The following is a 15,000-nucleotide window of genomic DNA, read 5'->3' as shown; positions in this document are numbered from 1 at the left end:
TAAAGGCAAAGATTAAACCCCTTATAAATTAACAAATTAAATCCCCTATAACTTAACACTCAAATTAAACACCCTATAAATTAACAGAAAAAAATTAACCCTTACATTATTACTACAAGAAAACTTCAAGCCTATAAATAAAAATACAAAAAAATATTATTTTTTAATCAACAGACTAAGAATTATACTTCTCATTAACTAACAGACAAAAAATCTAAATTTCCCAAAAAATAAACCACCATGAATTAAGACAAACATTTTATCACCTACAGAGAAACAGAACACCCCTCAAAAAAGTTTCATCCACCCCCCACAATAACTTCCATCCCGCCCCTATAATACATAATTCATCCCGGCCCATCCCCTTGAAAGTTAGATCATGCCCCACAGAAGCAGTTACTCTTTATATGTAAAAAAAAACATCTTTCCTCTATCCTGCAGGACACCGCCAGCTGCTCCGAGGATCGTGGGCGTCCTGCGGAAGAAATCCCCCGCCCCCACGCTGCCAGGGGGGGTAGGGGGAGGGGGGGAGGGCGCGGGTACCCACCAGAAGTGGAAGAAGGCGCCCGACACTTCAGTGATTTACGATTTTACACGTCACCAAGTCGCCCCGTGGATGTAACCCGATGCCTCCGCTTCCTCTTGATTTTCCTCTTGATTTTCTTCTTACTTCCTCTCCTTGATTTTCTTCCTCTGACTCTTCTTTTTCACACTCTCTTTACTCATTTTCTTTTCCTTACTGCTTGTTTCCTTTTCATTTCTTCCTCTTCCTCATAATTTTTATTTTTTCTTCCTCTTACCATTCATCTTCCTCTTCATTTTCCTCTTTTTTCTTCCTCTTACCATCACTTTTCCTCTTCATTTTCCTCTTTTTTCTTCCTCTTACCATTCACCTTCCTCTTCATTTTCCTCTTTTTTCTTCCTCTTACCATTCACCTTCCTCTTCATTTTCCTCTTTTTTCTTCCTCTTACCATTCACTTTCCTCTTCGTTTCCTCATTTTATTTTTCTCTTCTTTTAATCTTACAGTCTCTCTCACTTACTTCTCTTCCTCCTGATTTCCCTCTTACTTCCTCTTCCCATTCCTATATCTTTTCCTCCTTTTCTTCTTTCCCTTCTCGTTTTTTTCCTCTTAATTTCTCCATTCACCCCTTTTTATCTGAATATTCCTCTTGTTCTTCATCCTTCTTTTCCTCTTCTTTCTCATCTTCAATCTCTTCCTCTTCTACATTTAATTCCTCTTAGTTTTTCTCTATTTCTTTTTGGTGATTTAGATTTTCCTTTTCCTTTTTTTCTTTGCTTATATTTCTTCTCGCTCTTCCTCCTCGCGTCCTTTAACTCAATGTTCCTCTTTTTTCATCTTACTCTTCCTACAATTTCTCCTCTTGCCAATACTCCTCTTTCCTTCCTTTTTATCCTTCCTCTCTTCCTCGTCCTTACATCAATACATTTTTTCCTCTTTCAATTCGTCCTAGTCCTCTATTTCTTATCATTTACATATTTTCCCTCCTCCTCCTCCTCCTCCCAAGGTCGTTACTCCATATCCTTCCGATCCTCCTTATTTTCCTCCCTTCAGAATTCCTCATGTTGAACAGCAATATATATCCTCCTCCTCCTCCTCCTCCTCCTCCTCCTCCTCCTCCGCCTCCTACTCTCCCCTCCTCTGCCTCCTTTCTCCTTCCCTTCCCATTTTTTTCTGTTGTCTTTTTTTCATTACGTTCATAGTATCTCTACTTAGAATTATAAGGTGTTTCGAGTGTCTTGTCATGTTTATATTAATATTACTATTATTATTATTATAATTATTATTATTATTATCATTATTATAACTATTACTATTATCTAAGTGTTAATGTGTCATGCTACGCTTACGGCAAACACACACACACACACACACACACACACACACACGGGGTTATACATACATACATACATACATATTTATTCCATTTACATTCATATTCCCTCTCATATTTCCCTCTCTCACTCTCTCTCCGTCTCTTCGTAAATGGACGTGAGGGGGGAGGGGGAGGGAGGGAGAGAAGAAGGAAAGTGAGAAAAAGAAAAGGGAAGGATATTACGTTTTTTTCCGTTTCATTCATTCATATTATGCGATGTTTGTAGAAAATGGGATGCGAGGATGTCATTGCTGCTTGTTTCCATTTTCTTTCGTTTTTTTTTAAGATGGGTAACTTTTTTTTTCTTTGTGTATGCCTGTTATGGTTTTCTTTCCGTTTTCTTATATTTTTGTTTTGAGTCAATGTTTTGTTTTGTATTTTTCTTCGTTTTCGTTGTCAAATAAATATACGTTTTTGCGAAGAGTTGTTTTCTTATTTTGCTCTGCTCCTGTTTTTTATCACCTTATTTTCCATTCTCAATACATTTCCTCCTTTCGTTGTTTTATCATTTGTTTTCACTTTTTTTTATCTTCCTTATTCTCCTCTTCATTTCCTTTCCTTCCCTCCGTTCATAATCCTCCCACTCATCCTGTCTTTTCTCTAATCTCTCTTTCGTTGCTTTACCATTTATAATAACTTTTCCTTTATCTTCTTTCCTTCTCCACCTCCTTTCCTTTCATCCCCTCCGTTCATAATCCTCTCATCCATCCTGTTTTTTTCTCTATTCTTTCTTTCATTCTGTTCCTTTTCTCTCCACTTACTTTTCTTTCCTTCCCTCCGTTCATATTCTTCTCCCTCATCCTGTCTCCCCTTCTTTTCTTTTTCCGTGTCTTCTCAATCTATGCATCCTTTTTGTCTTAATATTCCTCTTGTTTTTCATCTTTCTTTTCCTCTTCTTTCTCACCCTCCATCTCTTGTTTTTCATCTTTCTTTTCCTCTTCTTTCTCACCCTCCATCTCTTGTTTTTCATCTTTCTTTTCCTCTTCTTTCTCACCCTCCATCTCTTGTTTTTCATCTTTCTTTTCCTCTTCTTTCTCACCCTCCATCTCTTGTTTTTCATCTTTCTTTTCCTCTTCTTTCTCACCCTCCATCTCTTGTTTTTCATCTTTCTTTTCCTCTTCTTTCTCACCCACCATCTCTTGTTTTCATCTTTCTTTTCCTCTTCTTTCTCACCCTCCATCTCTTGCTTTTGATGTTTCTTTCCTCTTCTTTCTCACCCTCCATCTCTTGTTTTTCATCTTTCTTTTCCTCTTCTTTCTCACCCTCCATCTCTTGTTTTTCATCTTTCTTTTCCTCTTCTTTCTCACCCTCCATCTCTTCTCCTTTCTCATCTCCCTTCCTTCCTTTCTTCCCCAATTCCTTTCCTTTATTCCTTCCTTCTATTCATATCCCTCTCACCTAACTTGTCTGTTCTCCATCCTTCCTTTACTCTATATCCCATTCTTTGGCATAAGTTCTTCTTTTCTCCTTTCTTCCCTATACATTAGTTTCTTTTTTCATCCTCCTTTCCAAAACTCATTTCTCTTATTTTTCCTGCTCCCTCTATTTTTCCCGTTTTCCCCGTTTTTTTCACAAGTTCCTCCACCGAAAAACATTCCAATATCTTTCTTTCATATTTCTCTCTTTTCTTGCCTACCTTTCACCATTCTTCCTTTCCTCCTATTCCTACTATTTCCTTCTGTCTTCCTCTTCTCCTGTTTCCTTCTGTCTTCCTTTACTTTTTCTCATTTTCTTCCTTTTCCCCTTTTGCCTCTTGCCCTCTGTCTTTTCATCTCCTTTTCCCTTTTCCTCCTATCCCTTTACCACTTCTTACAACCTTTCCCTTTCCTGTCCACCCGCATCTTCCCTCTTCCTGACCCAGCTTCCTCTGTGTGTCAACCTCCTCCTTCTCCTCCTCCTCCTCTCCTCCTTCGATTTAGTTCTGGTCGGGCGTGTAATCAATTAATTTCCTTCATGTCGTTCAGCCGCAGAGAAAAAAAAATAACATAAGACGAAACGAAACTTTGTGAGAAAACTGATTTACGTTCAGAGACGATAATGACAAGAATAAGAGAGAGAGAGAGAGAGAGAGAGAGAGAGAGAGAGAGAGAGAGAGAGAGCGTTAATAATAGGTGGGGGGAGGGGTGGGGAAGGGAAGTTCAATGTGTGTGTGTGTGTGTGTGTGTGTGTGTGTGTGTGTGTGTGTGTGTGTGTGTGTGTGTTTAAAGAGCTAACGAGAGTGAGGTAACAGTCCTTGTACGTGTGTATAAGAGAGAGAGAGAGAGAGAGAGAGAGAGAGAGAGAGAGAGAGAGAGAGAGAGAGAGAGAGAGAGAGAGAGAGAGAGAAGGGGGGGGTAGGGGGTAGTATAAACACGAAGCAGTATTCAAATGCTTCGTGATAGTGGTAGGTAAGATGAGAGGAAGGAGGAGGAGGAGGAGGAGGAGGAGGAGGAGGAGGAGGAGGAAGGGGAGCAGGAGTATAGCTGAGAGAATGAGCGAAGCAGAAGAGAAGCAGAGTGGATGAAGAGGAGAATGGAATAATATGAATAATATAAAGAGAGGAGGAGGAGAGGGGAGGTTGGGGTGAAATAAAGGGAAGGGGAGAAGGAAGGACGTGAGAGGGGAGACGGGGAGGGGAGAGAGAGGGGTGAAGGGGTAGGGGACAGGGGAAGGGAAGCTAGATACCCACCCCTTCAACAAACACCAACATAAACACACGTAACAGCCCCCTACAGGTACACTAATTGGCCAGGTGAGGGGCTTTACCTGTCCGCTGGGCCAGGTAGGGGAGAGGGGACAGTACTCTTTTTTTGGAGAGAGGGGAGAGGGATGGAGGGAAAGGAGGGCAAGGGGAAGATAAGGGGAATGGAAGAGTGGGATGGAGGGGAAGGGGAGGGGAAAGAGGAAAGGGGAAGGTAAGTGGAGTTGGTGAGAGGGATGGGGAGGGAGGGGAAAGGGAAGAAGTAAGGGGAGTGAGAGGGGGAGGGGAAGGAGGGAAAGGAAAAGGTAAAAGGAATGGAAGAGAGGGATGGAGTGGATGGAGGGGAAGGGGAATGTATGGGAAATGAGAGCGAGATAGGGACGGGAGGAAAAAAGTAAGGGAGTGGAAGAGAGAGAGAGAGCTTTCCGTAGGGGAGGGACAGCAGTACTCTTTTTTTGGAGGGAGGAGGGATGGAGAAAGGAGAGCAAGGGAAGATAAGGGAATGAAAGAGTGGGATGGAGGAAGAGGAAAGGGAAGGTAAGTGGAGTTGGTGAGAGGGATGGGAGGGAGAAAGAGAAGAAAGGGGGAGAGAGGGGAGGGAAGGAGGAAAGGAAAAGGTAAAGGAATGGAAGAGAGGGATGGAGTGGAGAGAGAGAGAGAGAGAGAGAGAGAGAGAGAGAGAGAGAGAGAGAGAGAGAGAGAGAGAGAGAGAGAGAGAGAGAGAGAGAGAGAGAGAGAGAGAGAGAGAGAGAGAGAGAGAGAGAGAGAGAGAGAGAGAGAGAGAGAGAGAGAGAGAGAGAGAGTAAGGGGAAAGGAATGGAGTGAAGAATAAAATAAGTGTCCGTATCTATGTCAGGGAAGGGAAAAAGGGGAGAGAAAGACAGGAAATGAGAATGGAAAGGAGAGAAAAAGAAGGGGGAAGGAGAGGAAAGGAGAGAATGAGAGGAGATGAAAATAAATGGTAACAATATCTGTGTTTGAGAAGGGGAAAAGGGGAAAGACAGAGAGGAAAGGAGAGAAAAGTGGAAGGAAAGTAAGGAGGAAATGGAATAAAAGGAGAAAATATCTATGAGTAGGGAAAGGGGAGGAACATGCAGAGGGGAAGAAGAAGAGGGAAACGAGGGAAGGAAAATCATGGGAGAGGAGTAAAAGGTGTGACAATACGTTTGGGAGGGGATCTAAGCCCGTTACGAGGGGGAAGGAAGGGGGTGGAAGAGGGGAAGGAAGGGGGTGAAGAGGGGAAAGGGATGAAATGAAAACCCGTGATAATGAGTGTATTCAAAGCGAGGATAAGAGGGCCATTATAAAAGATGAGGGGAGACAAGTGGGTAACAGGGGAAGGCAGGGGCAGACAAGCGATGGCAGGGGTGGCAGTAGCAATTAAACAGAGAACCAGGTAAGTGTAAAAAACGACAGGTAAGAAATAATGATATACCTGTAATCAAGAGGCGAGGCAGACATGAAAAATATTTATGAAGAAAAATAATAAAATGAGGGACAATATCTCTCGTTTAGAAAGAGGTAAAGCTGAAGTTGTGAGCATGCGCTATTAGCTGTGCGTGGCCGCGGTGCTCATCTCCGTACCATTGGCCTTGATCCGATGGTGGGCAAGAACTCGGAACACAGAGCCAGTAAGACATCTAGATTACCACTTTTTATCATGCCCAGGCTTCCCCAGGTACCAAGTTATCGACTAACCCGAAAAGAAGGATGAACAGTTTGGTGGGATGTGCGCCGACTGCCCGGGCCGGGATTCAAACCCAGGCCCGCAGATTAGTAGTTAGGAACGCTAACCACTACACCACGGAGAAAGAGCAGAACCAGATTAATGAAAAAATAAAAACCAGGTGGTAAAAAAGTGTGTGAACAGGTAAAACAGGAGAAATAGGAATGGCGAAAGGAAAAAAAGGTAGAAACATCAGTTTTAAGAAGAGAAAAACAACAGGTACCTGAAAAAGGAAAAATTGAATAAAAAAAATGAGAGAACACATAGGAAAAGAAGAGACGAAAGCTAAATAAAAATGATAGTTTGGAACATTTCCATTTTTTTTAAGAATGAAGAATAATACTTTTAAGAAAGAAGAAAAGAGAGGAAAGAAGATAGGATAAAGAAGATAGAAAATAGAAAGTTATAAAGACAAAAAGTATTTATGAAATAAGAAATTAAAAAGTGGAAGCACAAGAAAAAGAAACGAGGAGAGAAACTACAATGTGTGAGAATGCCAGTTTTAAAGAGAAAAAAAATCAAGGTATCCAAAAAGCGAAAACCAGGTAAACAAAACAAGGTGTGAAGCGGTGGGCAGGTGCGTTCTTACCTGGGCTTGGCGCGGCGAGGGGTTCGGCGGGGGACGTGGAGGTGGAGGAGGGGGTCGAACTGCACCATCTTCTGGGCGTGGAGGAGCACGAGGGGGCGGGGCACACCTGTGGAGGACGACAGGTGAGAATTAGGACAGGTGAGGTGAAGGAAGAGAGAAGAGAATGGTAAAGGCTGACAGGGGGAAGATTACGTTATTAGAAAAAAAAATAGAAAGTGAAAAAATCTGAGAAATGAAAAGCTGAAAAGAAAAGGGAGAGAAAGAAAGAGATAAAAAAAGGAGAGAAAAAATGTTAAAAAAGAGGCTGTGAAGGGTTGACAAGGGAAAGATTACGTTGTTAGAAAAAAATAGAAAGTGAAAAAATCTGAGATATGAAAAAAGTGAAAAGAAAAGTGAGAGAAAGAGATAGAGATATATAGGGAGAGAAAGAATGTTGAAAAAAAAAAAAAGCCTGTGAAGGGTTGACAGAGGAAAGATGACGGTGTAGTAGACGAGAGATTAGGAAAGGTGAAAAGAAAAAAGCTCTGATAAAAAATATAATGAGTAGGAGATGATGGAAGAGAAACAGAAAATTTGAGAGGAAAAAGAAAAAAAGCCTGGGAAAGGTTGCATAAGGAAGATTAGGTCGTGTTAGAAAAAAAAAGTTGAGAAAGGTGGAAAAATCTGAAAAATGAAGAGGGTGGGAAGAGAAGAAGAGAAATAAATCATTTACCAGGGAGGCGAAAAGTAAAAAAAAAAAAAATGATTGGGAAAAGTATGAGGGAAGGCTACGTTATGTAAGGGAAAAAGGAAAGACGAGATATAAAAGGCTGGAGAAGGTCAACAAAGGGATGATTAGGTCAGCTTAGGGGAAAAATGTAGCATGTTCGGAGACAATAATAGATGGAAGGTCACGGAATATTTGGGAGAAAAGTTACAAAAAACATGAAAAAAATACAAAGGGTTATGGGAGGTAAAAGAAAAAAGAAGTTTCGGAACGACCAATTAAGAACATGAAAAGTTTAAAAAAGGAGGGAAAAGGAAAATAGGAATGACAAGAAAAGGTTGAAAAAAGGGTGAAAAAGAAAAAGCTGAGACAAGAAGAATAAGAGGAAGTAGATAGTTAAAAAAATGATGGAAAGGTAATAAAAGTTAAATAAAAGATGAAGATTGAAGAGGTTACAGGAAAAAATAGGTGTGGAGAGAGAGAGAGAGAGAGAGAGAGAGAGAGAGAGAGAGAGAGAGAGAGAGAGAGAGAGAGAGAGAGAGAGAGAGAGAGAGAGAGAGAGAGAGAGAGAGAGAGAGAGAGAGAGAGAGAGAGAGAGAGAGAGAGAGAGAATATACGGCAAACCCTCATACCAGCTGCCATGCCTGGAATAAGGAATTTGAGTTATTCCTGGAATTTGGAATATGAGAGAGAGAGAGAGAGAGAGAGAGAGAGAGAGAGAGAGAGAGAGAGAGAGAGAGAGAGAGAGAGAGAGAGAGAGAGAAACTTATCATATATGCATGGCTACCTGACAGCGCCCATTATCCATTGATGAGAGGGCGAGGGTGAAGGAGAAAGTGAGCGAGTGAGGTGGGTAAATATGAGTGAAATTGAGTAACGGCAAAAGAAAATGACTATGGAATAAATAAAATGTACAGGGAAAGAAAAAACAATGAAAGGAGAAAGATCATGAAACAAAAAATGAAAATGAGTTATGAAAGTGAGTGTGATAGTGAAAGTGAATGTGAAGGGGGAAAGTGACGGTGAAGGCGTGTCAAGGTGAGGAAAGGTAAACAGGTGATTAGCTCATTAAGTCTCTTTATTGGAAAATTCACGGGAGCGCTCTCTCTCTCTCTCTCTCTCTCTCTCTCTCTCTCTCTCTCTCTCTCTCTCTCTCTCTCTCTCTCTCTCTCTCTCTCTCTCTCTCTCTCTCTCTCTCTCTCGTCTTTGTCTTTCTTCCTCTTCCTCATGCTTATTATCTTTTATTTTACCATTCTTCCTCCTCTTCTTGCTTTCCTCCTTGTTCATTTCTTATTTTCTCCCTTCCTTCCAGCCTTTGTTTTTTTATCAACTTTTCCTCCCTACTTTCCTTTTTTCTTTCCTTCGTTTATTTCTCCTCCTCCTCCTCCTCCTCCTCCTCCTCCTCCTCCTCTTCTTCCTCCTCCTCCTCCTCCTCCTCCCCTCCTTTTTATATCCTATTTCCCTCCTCCATAATCTAGTTACTCTCCTCTCTTCTTCTCTCCTTTATCATGCTGTATCATGTTATATTCTCTCTCTCTCCCCCGTCAAGTCCATCCCATCTATCTTTCTTTATATGCATCTTATCTTGAAAACTGACATTCTCTCTCTCTCTCTCTGTGTTTTCTGTCAGCACAAATACGTCTTGCATGAACTACTTCTCGAAAATTCCTCCTCCTCCTCCTCCTCCTCCTCCTCCTCCTCCTCCTCTTCCTCCTCCTCCTCTTACTACTTCTCCTCTTCCTTCTTCTCCTCCTCCAGAAAAGCATCTTACATTTTCAGACAATTTGATGCTTAGGTTTATACGTCTCTCTCTCTTATTTTCCCAGTAGATGCTCTAAAGTTTCATTGGGTTTCTGTTTTTCCATTAACAGAGAGAGAGAGAGAGAGAGAGAGAGAGAGAGAGAGAGAGAGAGAGAGAGAGAGCGCTGGCAAGCCCCCTCTCGGAGGTGTTCGGGGCCTGTGTCCGGGAGAACACCTGGCCCTCTATATGGAAGGAGGCTCGCGTGGTGCCGGTTCACAAAAAGCGGGCCAGATCTGACCCTGCCAACTACAGGCCTATCTCCCTTCTGTCTGTAGTTGGAAAAATCTTCGAGAGAATAGTGGTGGAGGCCATCACCCGCCACCTCGAGAACAACGCCCTCATCACTGACCAGCAGTTTGGGTTCAGATCTGGCCGCTCCACTTCAGACCTCCTGCTGCTCCTCTCCAGGGATTGGCAGGACTCACTAGACACCGGCCTGGATACCATTGTCGTCGCTCTCGACACTGCGGGTACTTTTGACCGGGTGTGGCACGCGGGCTTGCTGGAGAAGCTTCGTGCCAAAGGCATCCAAGGACACCTGATGATGCTGATGAGCGACTACCTTCAAGGAAGAAGCCTCCACGTCGTCGTCGTCGGCCAGCAGTCCAAGGACCTCCCAGTGGGTGCCTCAGTTCCTCAGGGATCTGTGCTGGGACCTGTTCTCTGGAATCTGTACATCGAAGACCTTCTCAGGAGTCTGCCAGCAGTCTCTGCATACGCTGACGACTGCACGCTCTCCCTCTCCTACCCTCGCCAAGAAAGCCAGCGAGCGGTTACTGAGGTCAACCAGCAACTACGCTTGATACGGGAGTGGGGGGTGCGCTGGCAGGTGAACTTTGCTCCTGAGAAGACTCAGGCGATGGTGATCTCTCGGTTCCCGGCAGCCACACAAGCTGTCGAAGGAAGGGTGATGTTTGGCTCCGTCACCCTCCCGCTCCAGGATTACGTCAGGATCCTCGGAGTGGACTTGGACCGAGAGCTGCGCTTCGACCGCCACCTGAAACACGTCGCCCACCAAGCCTCCCTACGTGTCTCTGCCCTTCGTAGAGTGGCTAATTTCCTCGACAAGCGAGGAATTATGCTCCTCTACAAGGTCCAAGTAAGATCCTACCTGGGGTACGGGGCTCTGACCTGGATGTCCAGCGCTGCCATACACCTGCAGAGACTGGACAAGGTGGAGCGACGGGTGCAGCGACTGTTACATGAGAACAACCCCCAGCCGCCCCCTCAGGATATTATACATCTAGACACTCTGGAGCACCGCCGGGACGTCGCTGCGCTGGTGGTGTTCCACAAGGCCCAGGTACAAGGAGTACCACACCTGGCGAGACTGAGGCTCCCCCCGCGAGAGGCTGTGAGAGATACGAGAACGGTACTCTCCAGCCACGAACAGGTCGGGGTGCCAAGGTCACGCGCCAGCTAGCACCAGAGGACCTTCACCTCCAGGGTGTCCCGCCTGTGGAACACGTTCACTGCAGCAGGGCCAACAGTGAGGGAAATGTCCACCCAGCAGGTAAAAGTGGCTGCTCACAGGTGGCGAAGAACATGCCCCACACCACTAGTGATGCTAAATACACAGTGAACAAGTTTAAAGGGCTTTTGAAATAATGCACGAGAAAAAGTGACATTTTAAGCCCTAAAAAGTGCACAGAGAAACATATGCTACTCGAACGTTCGCATAAAGTGTCGTCGGCGAAATACAAATATGTTGTGTACTATAGATTCGTCAGTTTAAATAAAAAGAGAGAGAGAGAGAGAGAGAGAGAGAGAGAGAGAGAGAGAGAGAGAGAGAGAGAGAGAGAGAGAGAGAGAGAGAGAGAGAGAGAGAGAGAGAGAGAGAGAGAGAGATTAAGTCCGAGCGAGTAATAATGTAAAAAAATCCTCCGAATCTTTGCCGGGCCTGAAAGGTGAGCCGGGTGGGTTAATTAGGCGGCCTAATACAGGTAACTAAAATTATTAATGCTCATGAGTTTGCAAAGTTCACTCATTATACATGTTGATCAAGCATACGTAGACCAGGGCATGAATACGGAATATGGCAACTAGCATACACACACACACACACACACACACACACACACACACACACACAAACACATATACAGACAGCCATACAGATATACAAAGGTATATAGAAAGATATACAGACAAATGCATGAATACATAATATGGTACACACATACATACATACAAAGTTTTATATATATATATATATATATATATATATATATATATATATATATATATATATATATATATATATATATATATATATATACATATATATACATATATATAGTTAGACACATACATAAATACAAATATATAAACAGAAATGCAAACGTACACACATAAAACCATACATATATACATACATACAAACCAACGTACACAAAAGTCATATATGCACACACAAACAAACGTACAAATACACAAACGTTTGGGTTCAACATTTTATTTCTAAATCACTTTTCCATTATGTCTTAAGCCAGCAATCCATTCCAGCACCCACCCACCCCCACCCACACACACACACACACACACACACACACACACACACACACACACACACACACACACACACACACACACACACACACACACACACACACACACACACACACACACACACACACACACACACACACACACACACACACACACACACACACACACACACACACACACACACACACACACACACACACACACACACACACACACACACACACATACAAACAACCTTTCCCATGACCAAACCAAACCCCACACAAACGAGGTCACTTATAAACAACAAACGATAAACTACAATTAAAAAAATTAAAAATAAAAACGCATATTATTCCCACATTATACTTCACCATGAAGTCGTTCCATGCATTGCCTCCGCTATGCTAATGGACGGGATTAAAAGGCTCACTACCGATAATTTATGCTAATATAATGGACGGGGAGGTAAATAGATTAACAGATGTATCAAGGTGACATAAGCCAGGTGTTAGCCAGGCAGGTGTGTTGGCGGGGGGAGGAGGGGGGAAGGTGGGGGGTGGCAGGGAGAAAGAGTGCACTTGAAATTGAGATACGAGAAGGGAAGGCAGGTAAAAGAGGAGGTATAAGAGGAGGAAGAGGAGGAGAAAGAGAAGGAAGAAGAGGGAGATATATGTCTCATCTAAAAACTTTACATCATGAAATAGAGACAGAAAGATAATGTTTTAGTGAGGGAAATAAAAAGTAGAAAGGAAGAGAAGGAGAAGGAAGAGTAAGAGAAGAAAGACAAGAAGATGGAGAAGAAAGAAAAAGATTAAGAAAAGGAGGAAGATAAAACTGAAGAGAAGAAAGGAAGAGAAGTGGGAGGAAGAAGAGAAAAACGACAATGAGAAGAAAAGAAAAACAGGGGAAAAAGGAGAAGAACCGAACGAGGAGACAAAGCACATAAAAAAGGAGAAGAAAAGAAGAAGAGGGAATCAGAAAAGGAGGAAAAGGTGCATGAAGAGGAGGAGGAGGAAGCAGAAGTGTTGAAGGAAGCGAGAGAAGAAAAGAAGGAAGAGGAGGCATTGTACTTTATGTAAACAGCCAAGCATCCGTCTCTTCATATTAGAGAGAGAGAGAGAGAGAGAGAGAGAGAGAGAGAGAGAGAGAGAGAGAGAGAGAGAGAGAGAGAGAGAGAGAGAGAGAGAGAGAGAGAGAGAGAGAGAGAGAGAGAGAGAGAGAGAGAGAGAGAGGACAGAGAGAGAGAGAGAGAGAGAGAGAGAGAGAGAGAGAGAGAGAGAGAGAGAGAGAGAGAGAGAGAGAGAGAGAGAGAGAACATTATGGAGATACACTCTTTCTTGGCAACTTTTCATTAAGACTTATTGATCATCCCGCCGCTAGGTGGAGTGAGAGCACGCGGAATGTTGAGGGGAAACTAAAAATAAAAACAAAAAATAAAGATGAATGGAAAATAAAAATATAGGAAAAGAGGAAAAGGAAAAGACAATAAGTAAAATGAATGAAAAAGCTGTAAAAGGATGAAAACAGGAAAATGAAAAGAAGAAAATAGGGAAATGGAAAAAGTTAGAATGTATATGAAAAGGAAATGAAAAGATATTAATAAAATGTAAAGCTAAAAGAAAAAAATACATGCAAAAAAATCAGAAAAAAATAGGAAAGGAGAGGAAAGGAAAATACAACTAGAATATGAGGAAGAAAAAGAAAGGAAAATAAAAAGAAAATGGAAATGGACTATGAATAGAGGAAGAAGGATTTGAAAAAAAGAAAGAGGAAGAGATATGATTGCAATGTCAGGTAAAAGGAAAAATGATAAATGGGAAAAGGAAAAGAAGATGAATGAGAAGAGGCAAAAAAGAAACAAAAGAAGTATTTAACGACATGAGAGAGAGAGAGAGAGAGAGAGAGAGAGAGAGAGAGAGAGAGAGAGAGAGAGAGAGAGAGAGAGAGAGAGAGAGAGAGAGAGAGAGAGAGAGAGAGAGAGAGAGAGAGAGAGAGAGAGAGAGAAAGTACTATAAGGCCTCTTGTTGCCGTAATGGAGGAAATGAGAGAGAGGGAGAAAGGGAGAGACAAGGAGGGAGGGGGGGGGGGGCGGGAGGGAGGGGAAGCAGGGAGAAATTGAGATGTTAAGTGGAAAGGGAGAAAAGGGAAGAAAAATGAGACGTGTGTGTTGAAGAGGAGGAGGAGGAGGAGGAGGAGGAGGAGGAGGAGGAGGAGGAGGAGGAGGAGGAGGAGGAGGAGGAGGAGGAGGAGGAGGAGGAGAATGAGGAGGAGGAGGAGGAGGAGGAGGAGGAGGAGGAGGAGGAGGAGGAGGAGGAGGAGGAGGAGGAATACACAGGAATACATAGGAAGAACAGACACCAGAAGACCTATCGGTCTGCGGCGAAGGTGTATGTTTACTACCGCTACTACTAGTAATCTACGTGTGGTAGGATAGGACAGAATAGATGAAGGCTCCTCTCCACCCACCTCTCCCTCCGGCAACGTGCCGGCAGGAAATAGTTAGAAGAGAACACCATGTACGTTAAGGAAGAAAGGGACATGGAAATTTTACAGTAAAGAGAGAAATAAGAGGAAATTACTACCCTTAACTTACACTACTGGTAACCTAAGCTGTGGGGGAAAATGGCTTCATTACATAAGAACATAAGAACACAGAAAGAAACACAGGGAGACTTGAAGAGGCCGAGTGGCCAACACAGGGCAGCCCCAGAATCCCTCCTAATACTCACGATGGGTGAGGTGTAGTTTCAGGGGCACAGGTGGAGGCTTGATCCTCGTTTTACCGGCGGTACTAGGCACGGCACCAGTAACCTGTCACCTTACTGCACCCACACCTCACTCCACCTGTCATGCGGACATTAACTGTTGCTTTACTCAATAGTTAACTTACGCTACTTGCAATCTAGGTTGTGGGGGAGAATAATATGGATTTAGGTTGAGGTCTTGCTGCAATCTGTTTGAAAACATGTGAAGAAGGGTCAGTATAATCTTATATCCCTGAAGTACTTATCCAATGAAGACTTGAAGCTATTGATACTCTGTGCGCTAACTACTGACGGTGGGAGTCTATTCCAGTGATCGACGACTCTATTATTGAAAAAACTTCTGCGC

At 43.0% G+C, this 15,000-nt stretch overlaps 2 protein-coding genes across 3 annotated transcripts in view; one reads left to right on the top strand and one right to left on the bottom strand.

Annotated features, from left to right (window-relative positions):
• Positions 1–1,725, top strand: part of LOC127006614 (pinin-like) — a 62,192-nt gene extending 60,467 nt beyond the window's left edge. For both annotated transcript variants that reach the window (XM_050876714.1, XM_050876713.1), the window contains exon 9: positions 442–1,725. In XM_050876714.1, coding sequence (XP_050732671.1) covers positions 442–622 — 181 coding nt within the window. In that variant the 3' untranslated portion in view covers positions 623–1,725. The remainder of the gene's footprint in view (positions 1–441) is intronic.
• Positions 1–15,000, bottom strand: part of LOC127006837 (calcium uniporter protein, mitochondrial-like) — a 113,019-nt gene that overhangs the window by 75,075 nt on the left and 22,944 nt on the right. The window contains exon 2 of the mRNA XM_050877192.1: positions 6,893–6,998. Within this exon, the coding sequence (XP_050733149.1) occupies positions 6,893–6,998 (106 nt within the window). The remainder of the gene's footprint in view (positions 1–6,892; positions 6,999–15,000) is intronic.

Source organism: Eriocheir sinensis, chromosome 33, assembly GCF_024679095.1.
Source record: "Eriocheir sinensis breed Jianghai 21 chromosome 33, ASM2467909v1, whole genome shotgun sequence".
Classification (NCBI taxonomy): domain Eukaryota; kingdom Metazoa; phylum Arthropoda; class Malacostraca; order Decapoda; family Varunidae; genus Eriocheir; species Eriocheir sinensis.
The sequence above is the reverse complement of the archived record's forward strand: the minus strand, read 5'-3'. Positions and strand labels throughout refer to the sequence as shown.